The sequence below is a fragment of the Macaca fascicularis genome, chromosome 1 (genome assembly GCF_037993035.2).
Source record: "Macaca fascicularis isolate 582-1 chromosome 1, T2T-MFA8v1.1".
Classification (NCBI taxonomy): domain Eukaryota; kingdom Metazoa; phylum Chordata; class Mammalia; order Primates; family Cercopithecidae; genus Macaca; species Macaca fascicularis.
The window spans coordinates 201,903,288-201,927,062 of record NC_088375.1 but is presented as its reverse complement, the minus strand read 5'-3'; the positions used below and the strand labels follow the sequence as shown (position 1 = coordinate 201,927,062).

Here is a 23,775-nt window from a genome sequence, read left to right as displayed (position 1 = left end):
GAGGTTTCAGTGAGCTGAGGTCATGTAACTGCACTCCAGCCTGGGTGACACAGCCAAACCTTGTCTCAAAAGAGAAAAAAAAAAAAGCCCATAGCCTAGCAGGGGACATGAAGACACGGTAGACCAAAACCCCTTTGGCTTCATTGATTTGAAATGCTGCCTTCATTGTGTACCAATCTCCAATGTATACAGGACTGCTGTAGACTCTGTTGTTTTACTACTGTCTCTTCCTGCTCCAGCACCATACTGTTTTAAAGACTGTAGTTTTGGCCAGGCGCGGTGGCTCACGCCTATAATCCCAGCACTTTGGGAGGCCGAGACGGGTAGATTACTGGAGGTCAGGAGTTCAAGACCACCCTGGCCAACATGGTGAAACCCCATCTCTATTAAAAATGCAAAATTAGCTGGGTTTGGTGGCATGCGCCTATAATCCCAGTTACTTGGGAGGCTGAGGCAGGAGAATCGGTCGAACCCAGGAGGCAGAGTTTGCAGTGAGCTGAGATCGCACCATTGCACTCCAGCCTGGGCAAAAAGAGTGAAACTCCATCTCAAAAAAAAAAAAAAAAAAAAAAAAAAAAAAGGACTACAGCATTATTTAAAAATTTTTGATATGATAAAGGAAGCCCTTTTTTTTTTTTTATTTTCCAAGAATGTCCTGACTCTTCTTGTATGCTTACATTTCCAGATGAACTTTTGAGTCAGCTTTTGAGTAACAGCTATTGAATCTTCTTCAGCACTCTTGTCTATGCCATGCTCCAGGCACTTGAGTAGGGTATTCAGTCCTTGCCCTTGGGAAATCACAAACTAGGTGCAAAGTGTAACCAACCAAGAAGTGTAAAATAGCAACACGAATCTCACACTATGGGTAACAAGAACTAAATGAGTGAGGGGTCCAGACAGACTAAGTGCTGTGTTCCTTGGGGCCAGGCAGGTCATGGAAGGTTCAACAGAGGTGACATTATACAGGACATTGATGGGTGAGCAGCAACTTGCCGGTATAAAATAAACGCTTTGAGTTGAGGAAGTCCGGGAAAGCTTCTTGAAGAAGGAGACACATTTCTCTTGAGAGGCGAGTAAGAGTTTGCCGGGTTCAGAGGATGTGATAAAGGGAGGGATTGCCTTGAACTGGGAAAGTCACAAAAAGGTTCTCTGAAGACATTTTAGATGCCTTTTGAGTTGGAGTCGGGAAGATGCCTGGAAGAGACAATTAAATAAAAAGAATTTTATTACAAAAGTAATACAAGGACATGTCATTTGAACCGGGTTTCGAGAGATGAGTGAGCAGTTCCTGCGGCAGACAAGAGCGGTACCACGAAGTAAGTTGAGGCAGACGCAGAAAAGGCTTCCCGGTCCCGCTCACTCTTTAAGACCTAAGATGCAAGGGTGTAAGTGTCCCACCCGTGTGGCTGCGCCCTGTAGTTCCGATTTCCCAGCGTGGGTTAGTCACCGCCAGGTCTCCGAGGGAGAAGACTGCGGCACCGGCGGGCAGAGCTGAGTGCTTTATGTCGGAATCGACCAATGGGATGGCGGCACCCGGTTGCCAGGGCTACGGCCAAGCGGAGGCAGGGCCTCGGCGCCATGGGCGGGGCCTGGCTGGGGTTATATAAGCGCGCTGCGGGCGGAAGGCTGGGCGTGGGGGTCGGTGGCTGCTGGGCGGGCAGGGCGCAGGCCGCGGGACCCGATCCCGGGGGAGCGAGAGAGCGGAGGCGCCGAGGAGCCGATTCACTCGCTGGGGAGACTTATGGGCCGAAGCCGTGTAAATGCGTTTTAAGGCGAGTGCGGAAAGTGGCCTGGGGAGCCTCGGGGAGCGGACGCCCTCCGCTCTGGTGCTGACCTGCCCCCCGGCCCCTTCTGCCTCCTGTCAGCAGGGGCCTCGGCTCCGCAACTGCCACTCCTCCTCGGGGTGTTGCACAAGTTCCGAGGTCACCGGCGACCCCCCCTAGCAGCGCGCCTGGCTCTGGCCCCCGCGAAGGAGGACGGAGCTTGGTAAGGGGCCCTGGGGGATGGGGGGACCTCGGCCCTGCACTCGGTAGGAGTCACTGCACGCGGTAGGAGTCACTCGGACAGAAAAAACCTTGGCCTTCCGTTCAGTCCCAGGAGCTTGCGGCCCCCACCCACCACGTGGCGCCCCCAGGCACGCCTAGAATTCTAGCATGTCAGAATCAGTCCAGCCCCCATTTACAGTTGGGGAAAGTGAGGCTCCGAAGAGGGTCAGAGGGTACCCGAGGTCAAGCAGTAGAGAGCGGACTCGAACTTAAGCTCTTACTCTCAGGCTGAGACTCCTTGGCGTGGCCACCGGCTACCCTCTGGGTGGGCGTGGTCAAGACTGGGGGCGCCCTGGAAACTTCCCCACCCAAGTTTCTCAGATTTTCTGTTCCATCTCTCTTTCACTGTTTCCTGAAATCCAGAATTTCAGAACTGAGAAGGCTCTCCAAAACAATTCATCCATTTTACTGGTGGGGCAACTGACTCGGAGAGGCAGTGACATTTGGACATACAGTGCCTTGTCTCCGTTTGAAATCCGGGATTCTTTATTTTCTCCACCCTTGCCTAATGAACCCCGGGCTTGTGCTGGGGGCGGGTTGTGACGGGATTGGGTTCCCTGGCCTGGGGAGGTGAGTGGGGCAGCGGAGCTGGCCCCCCAGCTGTTCCCTTCATCTCCCCCCGCCCCGCAGTGTGTTGCATACTTTCTAAGGCGGCGGCTGCAGCAGCGGCTCCATCCAGCCCGTCAGCTCCTCCTGCAAGGCATGGCTGGCTACCTGAGTGAATCGGACTTTGTGATGGTGGAGGAGGGCTTCAGTACCCGAGACCTGCTGAAGGAACTCACTCTGGGGGCCTCAGAGGCCACCACGGTGAGGGGCTGGGAATGGGGGTGGGTCCCCGTCCCCTGTACAGATCAGCTGCCTTCTCAGGAAGGGTCCCTAGGGCCCTCATCTTATCCTTTCACTTATTTGGTACGCAATCCTTGCTATTTGCAAGAGAGGGGCTCAATTTATCCCCAATTCTTGGTCCTTGCCCCCAAACCTCCCCTCCTATGTTGCCTTTCTACCCAGTCCTCCAAGGTCAGAAACCGGCGATTCCTGTCCTGCTGCCCCCTCTCCCTCACCGCCCACATCTAGGCATTACCAAGCCCTGTGAATTCTGCCTCCTTAAATAACCCTCCAATGTGCTTATGTGGAACCTCATTTTCTAGCTTAGTCTTCCTCTCTCCAAAGGCCCCCTGATCTCCTCCCTGTCTCATGCCACCCCCTCCAAATGTATCATAGTCCTGTTCAATATCAGAATTTGGCATTTCCCCACTGCCTACAGGATCAAGTCAGAGCTTCCCTGCCTCCATAGCCCCATTCCCAGTTTTCCCCACTCCCAGTTTTCCCCACAGTATATATTATGCTCCTTCAAGCTGAATGACTAATTTTGCGTTTCCCAATGATGCCGTGTGCCCTATTACCATGCCTTTGCCCAGGCTATTCCTTCTGCCTGTAGCATCCTTCTCTCGGCCTTTCCCCTCTTTAGCCCTTTCTAGTCATTCCTTGCTTCTCATCAGTGTTGCCTTTTCCTGATCGCCCCAGGCAGATTTTGTATTTTCTTTCTCCATGCCCCCGCACTGCACCTTGTAGAAACTGCCATCTAACATCTACTGAGTGGACTCGTAAGTACTTAAGGGGTTCCTTTTCTTCCAGACCCAAGCTCCTTCAGAGCAACAGTACTGTTTGGTCATCTCTGTCTCTTAGCATAATGTTTGGCACCAACTGGGCATGAGTAAAAAAGTGTTGCATGAAAGGGAAACTGAGTCTCAGGGAAGGAACTCTGGAAGGGTCCCTTCCACATTTAAGTAATGTGGTCTCACCCACAGCCTCATACATGTTTGGCCTTTAGCACATCTGCAATGAACAGTTGTCCATAGGCATCGGTTGCAGTGTCAGTGGGATGAGCTTAAGGCTTCATTGAACACCTGTGTTTGGAAGGCAATGAGCTGTAGGTCACAGCTTCTGCCTTTAGGGAATTTACCCTTTTCTAGAATGGATGGATGCATATGCAGTTCTGATACCTTGGAAGCACGTGCAAATGCTGTGGGAGCATCTAAAAGCAGAGTTGCCTTATTGGTTTGGGGAAGGTGGCATATGAGTGAAACTTTAAGGATTTTGCCAGACACAGGAGTGGGAATGGTATTCTGCAGAGGTCATGGTGGGAACAAAGGTTTGAACGTGGGAAAATGATCCAACCTACAGCTGGAGTTTTAGCCACATTGAGGGGAGGGGTTGGGGCTAGATCACAGAGCCTTGAATGCCAGACTGAGGAGTTTGCCTTCTGTCGTGTAGGCTTGGGGAGGCCCAGAACACTTTACAGCAGGGTAGCTCTGTGGCCAGAACTGAACCTGGGTCAGGTACTTGGAAGGATCATGGATGGCATGCACAGGATGGGAGCTGGATGGGGTCTCATATTCATCCACTTCTTGTCATTCAGGACGAGGTCGCTGCCTTCTTCGTGGCTGACCTGGGTGCCATAGTGAGGAAGCACTTTTGCTTTCTGAAGTGCCTGCCACGAGTCCGGCCCTTTTACGCTGTCAAGTGCAACAGCAGCCCAGGTGTGCTGAAGGTTCTGGCCCAGCTGGGGCTGGGCTTCAGCTGTGCCAACAAGGTGAGCCCCGCCCCCACGGTGCACTGACCCTCCATGCCCACTCAACACACACATGGCCAGGCTAGTGCAGGTGGGCTCTGGGGAGCAAGAGGTACCTGCAGTTGGTCCTTGCCCTCTGGGAAGACCACCCACTCAGGAGGGGTCTCAAGGGATGAGGGAGGGAGAAACGAGCATGGAATTTGTCAGCCTTGAAGTTCCAGATTGGAATCTTCTGCGTCCCTGGTAGAAAGCTCATCTTTTTAATGGAGATTTGCAAATTTGTTTGGCACAGAGCTATACATGATGTTCTTCTAATTAAAACAAAACCAACATATCTCCATATTGTTGGTTTCTTTTCTTTTTCCTTTTATAATCATAATAATGTGTGATGGTGCATTTTCTTAACTAGTCCTTGTAGTTTTGTTGTTGCCACCAATTCTGTCTTTCTAATTTGATTTCTGCCATTGTCTTCATTCCCTCCTGCTCTCTTTAGATTTATTTTTTTCATTTTTTGAGACGGAGTCTTGCTGTCACCCAGGCTGGAGTGCAGTGGTGCCATCTTGGCTCACTGCAACCTTCACCTCCCGAGTTCAAGCAATTCTCCTGCCCTCAGCCTCCCAAGTAGCTGGGATTACAGGCATGCACCACCACACACGGCTAATTTTTTGGTATTTTCAGTAGAGACTGGCTTTCAGCATGTTGGCCAGGCTGATCTCAAACTCCTGACCTCAGGTGATCCACCTGCCTCGGCCTCCCAAAGTGCTGGGTTTACAGGCGTGAGCCACCGTGCATGGCCACTTTAGATTAACTTTGCTTATCTACTGTCGTTCAGTATCCACTGAACTCCTATAATGTGGTAGTCACTGTGCTAGGCAGGGCTAGCAATACAGAATTGATAGACTGCTGTCCTTGAGTTGAATGCTTAGTTTATTTCCATTCTGTCCTTGCTAGATAAGAGCCTTTAAGCTATAAAGTTTCAACTAAGTAGAGCTTTGAAAGTATCTCATTTATTAATTCAGCAAATATTAATTGGGCATTTCCTCTGAGGCCAAGTGCTATTCTAGGTGGGGATTTGGCAGTGAGCAAAATAAAACAACAAAAGCCCTTCCTTCATGGAGCTTGTTTACAAAAAAAACCAGATTAAATAATGAAAATATGTAGTATTTTAGATGGAAAATGCTGTAGAGAGAAAGCAGGAAAGGGAAGTAAGGAATATTGGGAGAGAGGATTGTACTTTTAGATAGTTTGACCAGGGAAGGGTTCACTGAGACTTGAATACAGACCCAAAAGAGCCAACGGATCAAGCCAGGTGGATAACCAGGGAAAGGGCATTTCAGGCAGCAGGAACAGCAAGCGCAGAGGCCCTGAGGTGGGAGCAAGTCCAGTGGGCACTGGTTTGTGATAGTGTCCTTAGCACCATTTTCTTGGTGGTTAGTAATGGTTGCCTAATATGGCTGGATGTTGTGAGAAGAGTTCTAGAAAGGACTCCTGGAGTCCTGGGCAGGATGACAGGGCTGGAGCGACTCCAGGTTGGGGAGAGGTGTGCATTTGGCGGGGATGGTTAGAACGAGCAGGTTAACCTGTATCAGGGACCGAATGTTAACGCCTTTCATGGTAGATGAGGTGCTTCCCCTTGTCTTTGGTTTAGTTCAAGCTCTGCACACCTCGTTTTGTGCATGTCTTCCATGAAGCTCTGTGAGGCACACAGCGGGAGAGACGGCTGTTCTACAGTTGAGGAAACTGTGGGGCCAGCCGTCTGTGGGTAGCAGAGCCAGGACATGCACGCTTCCCATTTCTTCCTACAGTGCCCTGGGCCTCCACGTGGGATGAGAAGGAGCAGGATCCTTTCAGTCCCTGAGGTCTAGGGTGAACAACAGGACCAAACCCCACTGCCTAGTTTTCTGCTTCAGGAACCCCAGGGGGAGGGGCTCAGTTCTCTAGAAGAAAGGGCAGAGTGGAGTGTTAAGGCTCAGGGAGACCTTGATGACAACAGGGACTGGAGAAGCATCTGCCCTTTGCTGAGTGCGTCTGTTGTGTCAGGCACTTTGCCAACTGTTTTCTGTACATGATCTCATTTTACTCTCGCAACAGCCCTGTGAGGTAATTATTATTTTTTAAATGGGGATTCTGACCGTAGCCTGGTGAGGACACATTTAACGTATAAGGAAATGAGAGATGGAGGTTCCGTACCAGGGTGGTGGCAGCTTGAGTCCTGCTGAGTTGCCTTGGACTCTGTCTTTTCCAAGGTCGCTAAGGAGAGGATAGTTGAGCTGGGATTCAGCCAGCGATGGATGCCCTCAGCCAACTGCAGGGGCAAGGAGAGACCTAAGCCCCCTCCCTGCGATGGGATCACGCAGACCTTTTGGTGCACTTCTGGAGAGGTGGCTCCTGGACTTAACAGCTTTTCTTGGAAGGCCAAGGCTGCCCTCTTCTGGTCGGCCATAGCAGGTGGCCATGCTTAACAGCGTTGTGCCTTAGTGGACACTGACCAAGGGCCTGGCATGAGCTAGGGCTGGATGTGCAGACAGGCACGCATTGGACAGGTGCCGGGGCCACGGCTTGCTCAGGGACTCTGGTCTACCTATGCCATCTGCCCGAGGACCACTGTGTCATCTTCCCTGCCCCCATCCCTTGCCCTCCCTTTCTGTCTCCCTCAGTATCTTCCCATCTTAAAAAGGCTTTGCTGGACACCACATCTTCTTCCAGCCCAATCCCTTGCTCTCTTTTGGTGACCAAACTCAACCGAGTTGTCTGCAGTCACCTGTCCGCCCCCATTTTTTCTTTCCTTCAGCACTCCTTCCTTAAGCCATTGCTTCTCAGCCTCCACTTTCACTACTCCAAAGAATTTTCTCTTACCAACATCCCCAGTGATCCGCAGGATCCAGTGAGCACTTTACTTTAAACATGGATTGTCAACTAATAATACATATCAAATAACACATTGATTCATTCACCCCAAAATAAACTAGGACATCAGCTTTATGTCTCCATAGATAATCACCAGCATGGTTTTGGTGGATATGTAGTTTTTTTTTTTTTTTTTTTTTTTGAGATGGAGTCTTGCTCTGTCTCTCAGGCTGGAGTGCAGTGGCATGATCTTTGCTCACTGCAACCTCTGCCTCCCAGGTTCAAGCAATTCTCCTGCCTCAGCCTCCCGAGCAGCTGGGATTACAGGTGCCCGCCACCACGCCCAGCTACTTTTTTGTTTCTTTAGTAGAGACGGGGTTTTACCATGTTGGCCAGGCTGGTCTTGAACTCCTGACCTCATGATCCACCTGCCTCGGCCTCCCAAAGTGCTGGGACTACAGGCGTGAGCCACCGCACCTGGCCAGCAAGGTGTTCTTTAAAAAAAAAAAAGACTCAACAGTAACATATGGTCCTACTTTTAAAGGCTTCAGAAGTGTATAAGATGAAAGAGAACACGGCTTCGACCCCACCTCATCAGGCACTTCTTACAGCTGAGACAGCTCCTTCCCATCCAGACACAAGCTGTGAGACAAGATTTGCATTTACAGGAATAGCTTTCTAATCTGCATATTGTTCTTCATCCCCTGGAAACGTTCTCCATCCTCACCTCTGCAGGTCCTGGGCACCATCTCTCCTCGTCTTCTGCCACTCTCTAAATGGTAGCATTCTTCTGAATTCTTAGGCCTCCCTGTCTTGTAAACCCTCCTTCTTCTCAGAAGAAGAAGGGTTATCTCCTCCCATGGCTTTAAATACCATCAATATGCCACTGCTTCCCACATTTTAATCTCCAGCTCAGACCTATATATCCAGTTGACTTGATACGAGGAGATGCCTGGAACCTGGCGTGTTCAAATGCGCTCCTGATGTCCCCCTTCCCCCTCCTGAAGGGCCCCCTCAGTCTGCTGGGTGTGGGAGTTCCCTCTGACGTCCTCCTCTTCACCACCACGTGCAATCTGTCACCCAGCTTGCCAGCCCTGCCTCCAGAACACATCTGCCCGCTTTTCTGGAGCTGGCTCTGTCATCTCCCCCAGGGCGATGGTGATAGCCACTGACCATCACAGTCTATTCCTCCAGAATCCCCTTGGGCCCTCCCTCAGGTAGCCAGATAGGCATTGTAGACGTTGTATTTAAAATGCAAATCTGACATGTCATTTCCCTTCCTAACCCTTTAGACTCTTTCCCATCATATACAGGGTAAAACATGTTTCCTTGGCAGCTCTGCCCCCCTCCCTCTGACCTCATTGTCCTCACTGTGCTAACTTGCTCTGCTCGAGCCACTCCAGCATTCTCTGTTCCTTGATCAGGCTGAAGTGCTCGGCACCGCTTGCCTCAGAACCTCTGCACAGGCCACTTCCTCTATTGGAAACATTCTTAGATTCTTTCCTTCCCTCTTGGCTTGGCTGAGGCCTCCTGCAGGGCTCAGTTTAAATATCTGAGCCTGAGGTTGTCCTTTGCCCCTCACACCCAGGTCTCTTGCAGCACGTACTTTTTCTTCCCAGCTCTTAACCACTTGTAATTCCATCATTATTTGGTGCTCATTTGGGACTGCCATGCCTGTCTTCCCCACCAGCCTGAAAGCTCCATGGTCTCAGAAAGCCTCTGTGCTTTAGTCACCACTTGTTTTATTAACACCTATCACAGAGCCTGGCAACTCAACAGATGCTCAGAAGATACCCGTCAGTGCAGCATTGAGGTTGCATTTCCCGTTCTAGCAGTGAGGTTAAGAGCTGGTGTGCTAAGGGCTGACAGTTAGAATCCCATCTGTGCCACTTAAAAGCTGTGTGACTTTGGACAAATCACTTAACCTCCCTGAACCTCTGTTCCCTACCTTATAAGATTATTAGTAAGGTTAAATGAGAATGTATATAAAATACTTAATGCAGTGACTGGCACAGGATATGCCTACAGTGAATGACAACACTTATTTAAATATTTATAATTAGGCTGAGTGCCGTGGCTCACACCTGTAATCCCAGCACTTTGGGAGGCCAAGGCAGGAGGACTGCTTGAGCCCAGGAGTTGCCCAGCCTGGGCGACGTAGTGAGACCCTGTCTCTATTTAAAACATATATATATTTTTAAAAATTTAAAGAATTATAATCAAAGCTCAATCACAGGTCCCCAAAGTGCTAACACTGCTTCTTCCTCTCACATCATGTGGTGAGGCAGGGAACAAAAACGCAGGTCCACATCCACTCAGATTCGGGGTGGGCCACATCTGCCCCTGGGAAGCAAGCTGTGGTGGCAGCAAGCCCAGCTCTGGAGCTTGACCTTTGTGTGCCACTCTGCTACTGATTGACTGTGTCACCACAGACAGGTGGACCTCGCTGAACTCAATTTCGTCCTCCATAAAATGTAGCCAGTAAATATTTCATAGCATAGTCGTTGGGATTAAATGAAATAGTGCTTATAAATATCTAGTGCTGAAAAGTTGCTAAATTAAAATTAGACTCTTATTACAAAATGAGAATGGCTAAAAATGACTCTTATGCCTCTCACCATGTTTCAAAACTGGCTCTCTCTTCTCTTGTTTATTCGTGGAGAGTCAGACTTGAATTCGAAAATTCATTCTGCCACCTATTTGCTGCATAGCCTTTCTGAGCATCAGTTTCCTTCTCTGTAGATTGGAGCTAATACCCATCTGAATGGGTTCTTTCCAAGGACAGAATAAAAGGGTGAATCCAAAGTAGGGGTTGGCAAACTATGGACAGAGGGCCAAATCCAGCCCCCCACCTGATTTTATGAAGTTTTATTGGCTCACAGCCACATTCATTCAATTATGCTTTGGCTGTGGCTGTTCTGGTGCTACAAAGGCAGTTGAGAAGTTGTGACAGAGACTGTGTGGCTCGCGAAGCCTAAAATATTTACTCTGGTTCTTTATAGAAAAAGTATGCTAACACCCGATGTAAAACATCTAATTCAGGGCCTGCTTGTGGCAGGTGCTGAATGAACACAGTTGCTGTCATCATCATCATGATCTTCATCATCGTCATCATCATCATTTGTTCGTATCATTAATGCAGCAATCAGGTGCACCCATGTTCTGCAAAGGGGATGAGGAGGAGCCCCCAAGAGGAGCAGGGCTGAGCCAGCACACCCTGCACACTCAGCACAGGGCTGTGCACAGAGTAGGCCTTTGGAGTGGGGTGATCTCTGTCCAAAAGACCCTTGGTCTGGTGGACTTCCTAATATACCAGCAACATATTTATTATTTATTAAGTTGACAAATAAAAAATAAAAATGGTACATATTTATGGTGTACAACATGATGTTTTGATATATGTACGTGTTGTGGAATGGTTAACAAGCTAATTAGGCATTCACTCACATACTTACCTTTTTTTGGTGGGGAGAACCCCTAAGGTCTATTCTCTTAGCAATTTCCAAGTGTACCATATGTTGTTATTAACTATAGTCACCACGATGCACATTAGATCTCTTGAGCTTAATTTTCCTGACTAAAACTTTGTATCCTGTGACCAACTTCTTCCCACTGCCCCTTCGCCATCGACCCCAGCCATCGACCCCAACTACCATTCTAGGCTGCTTCTCTGAGTTTGACATTTTTAGATTCCACATATAAGTGAGGTCATACATGTTTGTCTTTCTGTGCCTGGCTTATTTCACTTAACATGATGTCCTTCAGGCTCATCCATATTGCTGTGAATGACAGGATTTCCTGCGTTTTTAAGGTTGAATAATATTCCATTGTGTATGTGGATCACATTTTCTTTATCTGTTCATCTGTGATGGACACTTAGGTGGCTTGCATATCTTGGCGATTTTGGATAATGCTGCACTGAACATGGGAGTGTAGATATCTCCTCTACACATTGATTTCCTTTCCTTTGGATGTATAACCAGTACTGGATTGCTGGATCATACGGTAGTTGGTAATTCTATTTTTTGAGATGGAGTCTGGCTCTGTCACCCAGGCTAGAGTGCAGTGGCGCAATCTTGGCTCACTCCAGCCTCCACCTGCTGGGTTCAAGTGATTCTCCTGCCTCAGCCTCCTGAGTAGCTGGAACTACAGGCATGCACTACCATGCCTGGCTGATTTTTTGTATTTTTAGTAGAGATAGGGTTTCACCATGTTTCCCAGACTGGTCTCAAGCTCCTGGCCTCTAGTGATCTGCCCGCCTTGGCCTCTCAAAGTGTTGGGGTTACAGGCGTGAGCCACTGTGCCCTGTCCTATTTTTAGGTTTTTTTGAGGAACCTCCATACTGTTTTCCAAGTAATATTTAAACATTTAAATTTGCCAGAAAAATGTGTCAGAAGCCTGTTGTCAGGGCTACCATGAGTCCATATAACGCCTTTGTGAAAATTAGAAAACGTACCCTTAAGACACTTAATCGTTATAATAAATATACTGATTTTCTTAGAATGAGATGCTTTACTGCCAGGAAGTTGTAATAAATATACAAATCTACTCTGTATTCATTCTGAATGGGACCGCCCATCCCCCAGGATTGTGCAGTGCACCACCTGCATGGCTGTACATGGCAGCCCCACTTATCAAAAACGGTGAATCCATGTAACTCCTGATTTCTATGTATCTGTTGTCTTAGAGCAAGACCCACCTGTTACGGGCCTCCCTATGCATAGCTATGACTTTGCCCTCATCTGTGCTTCTTTGGGTTCCATGGGCCAGCAGGCTCTGGTGCCTCCTTACCACCACCTTTGGGGCCCCATAGGCAGAGATGGAGTTGGTCCAGCATATTGGAGTCCCTGCCAGTAAGATCATCTACGCCAACCCCTGTAAGCAAATTGCACAGATCAAATATGCTGCCAAGCATGGGATCCAGCTGCTGAGCTTTGACAATGAGATGGAGCTGGCAAAGGTGGTAAAGAGCCACCCCAGTGCCAAGTAAGCTGAGAACCACTCATGGGGAGGCTGGGCTGTGGGGAAGCTGGGCTGTGGGGAGGCTGGGCTGTGGGGAGGCTGGGCTGGGGAGGCTGGGCTGTGGGAAGGCTGGGCTGTGGAGTGAGGGTGGGGGTGGGGTGAGGGGGTGGAGCTGGGGCAGGTCACCCTGTCCTGGACCCAGTCACAGTTGCAGGAGGTTGGGGTAGGTTCTCCTGGACTGAACCCAGGATGCTAGGGTCTAGCTGGAACAAAGGCAGAAATAACTGGTTAAAGCCCCAGGTGGAGTGAGACCCATGTGTTATGGAAGCCAAAGTCACAGGCTTGAGAGAGTTGAGGGAGTGGTCAGGAAAGCTTCAAGAAGCAAGTGGCATTTGAAGCGGGCCTTGAGGAATGAATAGAATTTGGAAAGGGCATAAAAGTAAACTGCATAAGCAAATGCACTGAGGTTGGAAACAGCATGGGGCATTTAAGAGTAAGCAGAAACAGTGTGGCTGCAGCATGCTATGTGCAGGGGGTAAAGGAGATCCTGGTCGGGGGTGGGGACCCGATGCAAATGGACTTTCGGAAGGGGTCAGTGCTGGACGTTTTGCTCTGACCGTGCCTTTTACACGGTTACTGGACACCCTTGGACTTCCCAGGAGGGGCCTTCGGGTGAAAGGTTGGGGGGCAGGTGATGGGCCACTGTAGTCCATCCAAAGCAGCTTCCATCGTGTTAATGGGTCCTCCTTAAGGCTTTGTTTAAAAATGGTTCCTCTCATACATGACAAGTTTGAAAGCTCTGACTGGTGTGGAGACTGATTTGGAGGGACTGGAGCTGCCCCAGGAGAGTTGGTGAGGTCTGGACAAGGGCAGGGGCTGCAGGAATGGGTCCAGGGACATTTAAGGAATGGATTGGATAGGACTTGAAGGTTGATTGGCTGTGTAGGGAGAGGGAGGGGTCAGGGAGCCTGTGGGGTTGGGTGGCTCTGAGCCATGTAGCTCATAGCCCTTGATTGAGAGATGTGGCTGGGGCGGGGTGACAGGGTTTGTCCAGCAGAGGGGCACTGCGTGTCTCATCAGGATGGTTCTGTGCATTGCTACTGATGACTCCCACTCCCTGAGCCGCCTGAGCCTGAAGTTTGGAGTGTCACTGAAATCCTGCAGACACCTGCTTGAAAATGCCAAGAAGAGCCATGTGGAGGTGGTGGGTGTGAGGTGAGCACTGGGAACCCCTGCCATCCCCTCCCATACTAGGCTCCCTGCCTCTTTCCCAGGAATTAATTCTGTAAGAGACCTTCCCCAGGGCCTCCCAGCAGGGCCTGTCCCTGGGCCTGGAATTCTGCCATTTGAGAATTTCCTCTGTTTGAAAAGGAGGTTTGGAATGGTCCCTTCCCCAGCCCCAGGGTCCCCAGAAGGTCTTGTCCTAGGAAGTTCCATCCAGGGACCTGGCTTTGAGGGAGTTTTACCAGCCTGTAGGACAAAGGTTTTGCAGCTGCACTCTTGAGGGGCTCGTTTTATTTTCTTTTTCTTTTCTTTTTTTTTTTTGAGATAGGGTCTCACTCTGTCACCTAGGCAGGCTGGAGTGCAGTGGCATGATCATGGGTTTCTGCAGCCTTGACCTCCTAGGCTCAAGCAATTCTCTCTCCCGCTTCAGCCTCCCAATTAGCTGTGACCACAGGCATGCGTTACCACACCTGACTAATTTTTATTTGTAGAGATGGGGGCTCACTCTATTGCTCAGGCTGGTCTCAAACTCCTGGGCTCAAGCAATCCTCTTGCCTTGGCCTCCAAAAGTTCTGGGATTACAGGTGTGAGCCACTACACCCAGCTGTGTGCCTCTTTTCTTACAGGGATATGGAAGGGGTAATAATGAACTACCTAATGAACAATGAACTACCTAATATAGGACTTTGTTTATTCTGTACTTAGGATGTGCCAGCTGCTGTGCTAAGTGCTTCATGCACATTATCTCTCAGCTTTGTGTGGTGTGGGTCTTGTCTCCGCATTATAGGTGGGGAAACTAAAACAAAGCTGAGTAAGCTGCCAAGGCCACCCTGCTGACTGGGAGGCACAGCCAGATCTGGTTGACTTGGGGGTCCTGGCTCTCATCCCAGAAGGAGGGATGGGAGGAGCACCAAGTGCCAGGAGACCTTGGATCGAGCCTCCTGTCCACTCCTCCCTTGCCATATGGCCCTTGGCAACTCATTTAACATTTCAGGCCCTTAGTCACTGCATCTGTAAAATGGGCATACTGTCTCATGTGCCTGCCCAACGTCACTCTTGGCTGGGGCTCAGGTGGTGGCACTTGGAGCCCTGCATGTCAGCCGAGGCTCTTCCTCTCTTCCCAGTTTTCACATTGGCAGTGGCTGTCCTGACCCTCAGGCCTATGCTCAGTCCATCGCAGATGTCCGGCTCGTGTTTGAAATGGGCACCGAGCTGGGTCACAAGATGCACGTTCTGGACCTTGGTGGCGGCTTCCCTGGCACAGAAGGGGCCAAAGTGAGATTTGAGGAGGTAACCCTGGAGCTGGGAGTGTCGTGCTGGGCTCTATGGTGGGGGAGGGGGATATGGAGGGATTAGATGATCGGAGGGAGACCACTGTGCGTGGGTCCTATGCACTGCATGCCGTGCTTGGTGCTTACCTGGGTGATCTCACTGCTTATTAACCCTGTGCTACAGCTGAGCAAGCCGAGGCTCACAGAGCTTACATCGCTTTCTAAACCCAAAGCCACCTGGTCGATCTCACTACTTATTAACTCTGTGCTACAGCTGAACAAGCTGAGGCTCACAGAAGTTACATCACTTTCCGAGCCCAAAGCAGAACCTGGTTCTACCTGCCATGCACTTCACCAGCCAATTGGAGGCATAACCAGGACATATTTACATAAGTCATAAGGTTCTTTAAGGGGCGGGATAGGCCTCTTCACCCTCAGGTGGGCTGATGAGAAATCAGGTGGGAAGGCAGGGAAAGGAAAACCAACCTTTGGTCTGCTCCCTGTCCATTCTCCTCCATTCCCTTTTCCTTACCCACTGTGAGGTGAAGCCAAGAAAAATGTGTCCTAGCAGTTCCCACTGCAACCACTAGAGATCGCCTCTTCTTGGAAGGCGCCTCGTTCAGGAATACCGACATCTAGGAATTGACTTTACAGAAATAATTTGGGATAGTCTCAAAGAATTTGCCTCAAAGATGACAGTTCTAGCTTTGTTCATAACAGAAGTCCAATGGACTTCCCTAGTCCATCTAATGCTCAGGATTGGTTAAATTATGGTACATTCTTTTGATGAAAACATTTACTTAATGTAGGGAGGTCATTCACAGTCTATTAAGTAAAACAGGTTCTAAAAACATATACAGAGTCCTATCATGGTTATAATAAAAAATAGTGTTTGTATAAAAAGTAATTAAAGACACTACTCCAAAAGGTTAACAATAATTAGATTCATCTAGGTGATAGAATTAGGAGTGATTTTTATCTTCTTTTTCCTCTTCCGTATTTTCTGAATTTTCTGTAATCAAGTGTATTACAGTTGACCTTTGAACAATGTAGAGCTTAGGAGCAGCGACCCCTACACACTCAAAAATCTGCATATAATTTTTGATTCCCCCAAAACTTAGCTACTATCGCCTACTGTTGACAAGAAGCCTTAATGATAACATAAACAGCCAATTAACAGATATTTTATGTGATATGTATTACATACTGTATTCTTACAATAAAGTAAGCTACAGAAAAAAAAATGTATATATATATATATTTTTTTTGAGACAGGGTCTCACTCTATCACCCAGGCAGGAATGCAGTGGCATGATCTCGGCTCACTGCAACCTCCGCCTCCCGGGTTCAAGCGATTCTTGTGTCTCAGCCTCCCAAGTAGCTGGGATTACAGGTGCAAGCCACCATGTCAGCTATTTTTTGTATTTTTAGTAGAGACAGGGTTTCACCATGTTGGCCAGGCTGATCTCGAACTGACCTCAAGTGATCTGCCCACCTCAGCCTCCCAAAGGGAGGGAGATTATAGGCATGAGCCACCATGCCTGACCAGAAATAAAATATTATTAAGAAAATCATAAGGAATGGAAAATGTATTTACTATTTATTAAGTGGAAGTGGATCATCATAAAGGTCTTTGTCCTCATTGTCTTCAAGTTGAGTAAGCTGAGGAGGAGGAGGAGGAAGAGGAGGGCTTGGTCTTGCTGTCTCAGGGTGGCAGAGTCAGAAGAAAATCCATGCATAAGTGGACCCACACAGTTCAAACCTGTGTTGTTCAAGGATCAGCTGTATTTAACAAACTGGTTATTTATGAAAGAGATCCACATCAGGGCTTCTGGAATCTGAGTACCAAGTGTGATATGAAGAGTGCCCCTTCCCATCGTGGGGCCATGAAGGAGGGTGATTTACACAAGCATGAGGCTCTCTTCCCAGCTCTGTCCCCCTCCTACCTTCTTGGCCAGCTGTCCACAGTTACCAGCTGGAGCCTTAGCAGTGCCAAATCCTTCTTCCGGAAATCAAAGCAGCTTTCAAGAAATAGACTTGGATCTGTAGCAAGTCTTCAGCATAAAGCCCACATTTCTTTTTTTTTTTGAGACGGAGTCTGTGTCACCCAGGCTGGAGTACGGTGGCTGTAACCTCCGCCTCCCGGGTTCAAGTGATTCTCCTGCCTCAGCCTCCCGAGTAACTGGGACTACAGGCATGTGCCAACACGCCCAGCTAATTTTTTTTTAGTAGAGACGGGGTTTGGGGTTTCACTGTATTAGCCAGGATGATCTCGATCTCCTGATCTCTTGATCCGCCTACCTCAGCCTCCCAAAATGCAGGGATTACAGGCATGAGCCACCGCGCCTGGCCATAAAGCCCACATTTCAAACACTTAATTGTCTCCCCATTCTCCTCCTACCAGATTGCTTCTGTGATCAACTCAGCCTTGGACCTGTACTTCCCAGAGGGCTGTGGTGTGGACATCCTTGCTGAGCTGGGGCGCTACTACGTGACCTCGGCCTTCACCGTGGCAGTCAGCATCATTGCCAAGAAGGAGGTTCTGCTGGATCAACCTGGCAAGGAGGGTAGGTGCCAGGTGGGCAGTGGAGCCCTGTTCTCCCCTGAAGCTGGAGACAGTGGTTGGCTGAGCAGGGTCTGGTTTTAGACCCAGTGGCAGAGGATGGGGGAATCTGGAGAATGAATGGGTTCTTGCTTTAGGGAAACTTACAATCAAGTCACCCCCACCCCAAGACGTTTATTTAGTATCTTTTTTCCTAGGCGTGTTCATATTTTGTGAAGATTGAGAGCAAAACAACCTTAGAGAGAATAGATACTCTATTGACCCCATTTTACAGATGAGGAAACTGAGAGCCAAAGAGAATACAAGTGAACAGCTTAATAGCTAGTAAGAGCCTGCATTTGACCCCATGTCTGTCTCCTCTCCAAAGTACAGACTCCTACTCATCCTACTGCTTCTCATAATATAATGAAAATAATTAGTGACAGCTTACATTTGTTTGAGTCCACTTTACAGATGACAACATAGGCAGGGGGAGGCTGAGTCATTAGCCCAAGGTCACATGGCTGATAAGGGGCAGTGCTGGGATTCAAGTTCAGGTTAGGCTGACTCAGAGCTTCTGGGCCCACATCACCAACATCAGTGCTCTTCCCTGCCCTTCCAGATAGGTCAGGGACAGCAGCCTGTGAGTGACAGGTCTCAGGGACTCTCATCTTGAGGCTTTGCCCTCTGCTCTGGGACCCGGGGAGCCTCAGGACCGTGCGCTTCTCCCCAGAGAGAATTCATGTGAAGGGCGGTGGGCTCCAGGCAGAATGTCCTGTGTTCGTGTGTGGCATTCGTCTGGCTTCCTTTATAGACCTGGGGGATTGTCCCATCTGATCCAACCAAGAGACCTGGCTTCTCATTCTGGCTCATCCACTGCCCTATCATGTGCCTCTGAGCAAGTAGCTTAACCTTTTGGGGTCTTGAGTTTGGGTGGGCTGCACTTCTGCCTTTGCTGGGGCATCTAGGGGCTGAGATGCAGGCAGGGGAGTGCGTCCTGGGCAAGGTTGCTTGGCTGCAAGGGTGAGTGTTCCCAACACGGCAGTGAACCCATGTCATTGGGAGGATGACCGCTGATGGCTTTTGTTGTAGGCCCCACCTCATGGTTGAGGAATGGGCAGTCATTTTGCTTTCTTGCTGAGCCCACTGTTGTGCCAGCCCCACTACCACCCCCTCACATTGCTATTTGTGCTGCCCTGACCCCTCCTCTCCTGCAGAGGAAAATGGTTCCACCACCAAGACCGTTGTGTACCACCTTGATGAGGGCGTGTATGGGATCTTCAACTCAGTCCTGTTTGACAACATCTGCCCTACCCCCATCCTGCAGAAGGTGAGCTTACCCCATGTGGGCCTGTTTTCAATTGTGTGTGTGTATTTCAATAACATTTGTTGTGTTTTTATCTAATTTTTAAAAAGCCAAACATATTTATTGTCCATAATAGACAGCAAGGATGACGAAGGTTATCCCACATAATCCTACCACACAGAGAAAGACTCTGAGCATTGCATACTTTAAAAAATGCCTTATACTTTTTTCATGACATTGGAATCATGTTGTTTTGTAACCTGCTTTTTCCATTTATATGGGGTGTAGCTCTTTCCATGCCATTAACTGATCTTTGACAACATGATTTTTGATGACTATATAGTATTTTAACCAATCTAACTCTAGTGGTTGGACATTTGGTTTTCTCTTTTTGAGCCTTGTGAATATATGTTGAGGTTACAGCTCTGTGGTAAATTCCTGGAAGTAGAAACACTTCATATACAGTGGGTTTTTCTGTAATAACAGGGGAACAGGAACACATAAAACATTCCTCCTAGCCTGTGGAACCCAGCCCAGGGCCTCCAGCACCTTTAATGGGCATCTTTGAGAAAAGAAAGAAAACCAGACATCATTGTATCTTCCCCTCTCCATTGTGTCTTCCCATCTCTGTCTCTCTTTTTTTTTTTTAAATGGAGTCTTACTTTGTCACCCAGGCTGGAGTGCAGTGGTGCGATCTCAGCTCACTGCAACCTCCGCCTCCTGGGTTCAAGTGATTCTCCTGCCTCAGCCTCCCAAGTAGGTGGGACTACAGGCACCTGCCACCACTCCCGGCTAATTTTTGTATTTTTAGTAGAGGCGGGGTTTCAACCATGTTGTCCAGGTTGGTCTCGAACTCTTGACCTCAAATCATCCACCCACCTTGGTCTCCCAAAGTGCTGGGATTTCAGGCACGAACCACCACGCCCGGACTCTTCCCATCTCTTGATCTTTGTGCAGCCCCTCTTCCTGGAAAGAAACTTTCCTTGCATGCCTTGAAATGCCTAACTAGCACTCAATATGTTTTTCCTTCCCTTCCCATCCTATCCAGTTTTTCTTTTGCTTTTTCTTTTTTTTTGAGACAGAGTGTTGCTCTGTAGCCCAGGCTGGAGTGCAATGGTGCGATCTTGGCTCACTGCTGCCTCTGCCTCCCGGGTCCTGGTTCAAGCAATTCTCCTGCCTCAGCCTCCGAGTAGCTGGGATTACAGGCACATGCCACCATACCCAGCTAATTTTTGTATTTTCAGTAGAGATGGGGTTTCACCATGTTGGCCAGGCTGGTCTTGAACTCCTGACCTTGTGATCCACCCGCCTCGGCCTCCCAAAGTGCTGGGATTACAGGCGTGAGCCACCGTCCCCAGCTCCTATCCAGTTTTTCAAGAGTCAATCAGAGGGGTCTTGAAAATCAACTCCACTTTGTGACTCTTCCTGTCCCTTATCCCTGTGCTGGCCTAGGGAACCCCTCTCTCCCTCCCTCCCTCCCTCCTCCAGGTGCCCAGGCACCCTGGATGTGCTTGATGGAACCTCACTCCATGGTTAAATGTGGTTACATCTGCTGGTCGGAGTAGGCCTCCCCAAGGTCCTGAGGAATGCTGAGCTCTCTACTCTGACGCACTAGCATTGCCTGCATTCTTGTGGCAGCCCACATCCTACTGCATTGAGAAGGGACCAGGCCGGCCAGGTTACAAAGCGGGCAGCCGCTGCGTCCCTGTTACTCTGGCTCTCCAGTCCCTGTCTTCCTGTTGCATGCTGGCTCTCACCCACTCCACTCCCTTCATGGGCTCCTCAGAAGAGGAGATGGTGGTCCCAGCCCACTGCCACGTCCCCCACCAGGATCTTTGCTTTGGCTGATCTCTAGTTGGCATTCCTGACTTGGGCACTGGGATGTTTGACTCTCTTTGTGGTCTGTGCTGTTTCTCCTCTGGACGATGCTGCGGTTTCTTCCTTTAGGCTCTTAACTGCTTTCCAAGTCTGGCCACATGAGCGCCTCCAGAGTGGGGCCCACAGCCTGGCGGTGGAGTCAGACATTGAATAGATGACAATACACATGATAAGTTCACTCCTGTGGTGCTGGGAGTGTGTGTAAGAGGGATTCAGCCTGGTTGGGGGTATCTGCACCTTCTTTCCCAAAGAAGGTCCCCTTACAAGTATAATAGTTTTGGCATCTTTCTTTGCATACCTGCTCTTCCTTCGTAGGGACTTTGTGTTTACACCTCGGTATAAAAAGTTGTATGAGGCCGGGCATGGTGGCTCAAGCCTGTAATCTCAGCACTTTGGGAGGCAGAGGCGGTTGGATGACCTGAGGTCAGGAGTTATGAGACCAGTCTAGCCAACATGGTGAAACCCTGTCTCAACTAAAAATACAAAAATTAGCCGGGCATGATGGCACATGCCTGTGATCCCAGCTACTTGGGAGGCTGAGGCAGAGGTTGCAGTGAGCCGAGATTGCACCATTGCACTCCAGCCTGGGTGACAGAGTAAGACTCTGTCTCAAAAAAAAAAAAAAAAAAAAAAAGAAAAAAGGTATATGAAACATAATCCTTGGCTCAGGGTATACTTCTTATCATTGCACCATGCATGTTTCTTTTTTTTATTTTTATAAATTCAGCAAATAATTCAGTACTCTCAAAGTACTACTCTCAATATTCAAAGCACTGTGCTGAGGTCTGCAGAGGAATTGTCTGTGCTTTGGAAGTACAGTCCTGTTGGATAGAAACACGTGTGTGTATGTGTGTGTGTGTGTGTGTGATTAGTATACAAGCTACAACCATGTATGAGAAAAGTAGAGAACAAATATTATTGGAGCTTTTAAAAAATATTTTAGTACTGTACATGTTTCTAAAAAATAAGGAACTTAAAAAATCACAATTCCATTATGAAATTTAAAAATGAACAGTTCCATACTGTCCCCCATCATCGGTGTTGAGCTATCCTCAACTGTCTCTTAATGGTTTTTATATTGATTTGCTGAAATCAGGAGGCAAAGAAAGTCTGCATGGTGCATTTGGTTGCCATGTTGCTCTCTCTCTCTCTTTTTTTTTTTTTTGAGACAGTCTCGCTCTGTCACCTAGGCTAGATTTCAGTGGCGCGATCTCAGCTCACTGCAACCTCTGCCTCCTAGGTTCAAGCTTTTCTCCTGCCTCAGCCTTCTGAGTAGCTGGGATTACTGGTGTGTGCCACTATGCCTGGCTAATTTTTGTATTTTTAGTAGAGATGGGGTTTCGCCATGTTGGCCAGGCTTGTCTCGAACTCCTGACCTCAAATGATCCACCTGCCTTGGCCTCCCCAAGTGCTGGGATTACAGGCATGAGCCACTGGGTGGCGCCATATCTCTCTCTTAACCCATTGGTTTCCCCATGCTCTTTTTTTCTTTTTCTTTTTTGTGTAGATGCAATCTCCCTGTGTTGTCTAGGCGGGTTGAGAACTCCTGGCCCCGAGTGATTGTCCAGCCTCACCCTCCCAAAGTGCTGGGATTACAGGTGTTAAACCACTGTTCCTGGCCCCCACCCTCTTTTTAAATGTTTTTTTTTTTTTTTTTTTTTTTTGGTATTTTTAAACTGAGTTGTTTTTCCTGTGGCGTTTCCTGCATTCTTGATTTTCCTGATCGGTGAATTTCCTGAATTTCCCCTTGGTGCTTTTGAACATGTTTCTCTGCCTGGTATTTTTTTTTTGTTTGTTTTTTGAAATTAGGTAGATTTAGTGGTTCGAATAGCATCTCAATCAGCTTTGGAATAAAAATGCTCCATGGAAGATCTTGTCTTTGTTTTCTTTTGAGCATAATAAGCGTTATTATCATTTAACCTATGTTGCCTTCCATGCAGTCGTCACTATCTTGACTCATGCATTATCATTCTCTGGCTTTCTTTTTCAGTATAGGTTTATCACATCTAAATCTATTCCTCGAGTGTATTTATAATTTATTGTATTTGTTTTTTTTGCTTTATAAAAAGGTATTTTGATGCATGTAACCTGTTTGGGCTTTTTCTCCCTTCATATCACAGTCTAAGAGCCACCCACCCTGTGCATGTCTCTAGAGTTCATTCATTTCACTGCTGTGTAGCGCTCTTTTGGTGAGTATGCTGCAGTTTATTTGTCCATTCTCCTCTCAAGGCATTTGGACTGTCTTTGGGTTTTTGCTACTGTGAATACTGCCACTGTGAATTCTTGTTCCTCTCTCTCTGATGAGTGAGCAAGGAGTGGAATGGTTGGGCACAGGGCATGTGAATGCTTGGCTTCAAGAGACAGTGCCAGTTTTCTGAAGTGTTGACTGACAATCCCACCAGCAGTGTGTAAGAGACTCAGTGGCTCTGCGTTTTCCCCAGCACGGGGTATTGCCAGACTGAAAACACTTTCTCAGTGGAATGGATGTAAAATGGTATCTCACTGTGTCTTGATTTGCATTTCCCTCATCACTAGCAAAGCTGGACATCTCTTTGTATATTTACTGGCCAAACGTGTTTCCAGGAACTTCTTCCAGGGACTTTGTAAGTTGGCATTGCCCTTCATGTCTGAATTTCTCCACTGAGTGGTCTGTACCCACTGCCCCTGCTCACTCAGCTCCCTTAGCCCTTCCAACCTCTCCAGTCAGGAACCTGTTCCATGATGCCATGGAAGATGCTCTTGAAAGTCACTTCCATGCTGCTAGCTCTTCCATGTGGCTCTTCTGTCCCAGCAGCTGGTCCTCCTCTGTTTTCATGCTCACCTCTCCTGGCTTCTGTGGCAACATCCTGGGCCTTGGCTACTCTTCTGCTGTTCTCACCTTGTCTCCTTGGCACTTCTTCTGCTCACCCTTTAAGTGTTGACTGTCTCGGGCCTCAGTCCTTGATCTTCTCTGTCTATGTGCACTTCCTAAGTAAATGCTTCCAGACTGAGGCTCTTAGTATCTTCCATACTATCCTCACTGCCACATTTCTATCTCTACCCTGGATCGCACCCCTGAGCTCCAGACTTGTACATCCAGCTACCCACTTGACATTCCTACTGGGATTTCACAGACATCTCAATTCACT

The 23,775-nt window shown here is 48.5% G+C and overlaps 1 protein-coding gene across 22 annotated transcripts in view; it reads left to right on the top strand.

Moving 5' to 3' along the window:
• The first annotated feature begins 1,595 nt into the window (after positions 1-1,595).
• AZIN2 (antizyme inhibitor 2) overlaps positions 1,596-23,775 on the top strand; it is a 42,051-nt gene continuing 19,871 nt past the window's right edge. For 2 of the 22 annotated variants that reach the window (XR_012432296.1, XM_074035204.1), the window contains exons 1-10: positions 1,633-1,772; positions 1,869-1,986; positions 2,676-2,852; positions 4,465-4,638; positions 12,278-12,450; positions 13,507-13,641; positions 14,775-14,940; positions 17,326-17,488; positions 18,681-18,793; positions 22,768-22,836. Coding sequence is in view for 20 of the 22 variants with exons in the window: in XM_074035204.1 (XP_073891305.1) it covers positions 2,748-2,852; positions 4,465-4,638; positions 12,278-12,450; positions 13,507-13,641; positions 14,775-14,940; positions 17,326-17,488; positions 18,681-18,793; positions 22,768-22,800 (1,062 nt within the window). In the remaining 2 variants the exon portion in view is untranslated. 22 annotated transcript variants of the gene reach the window in all.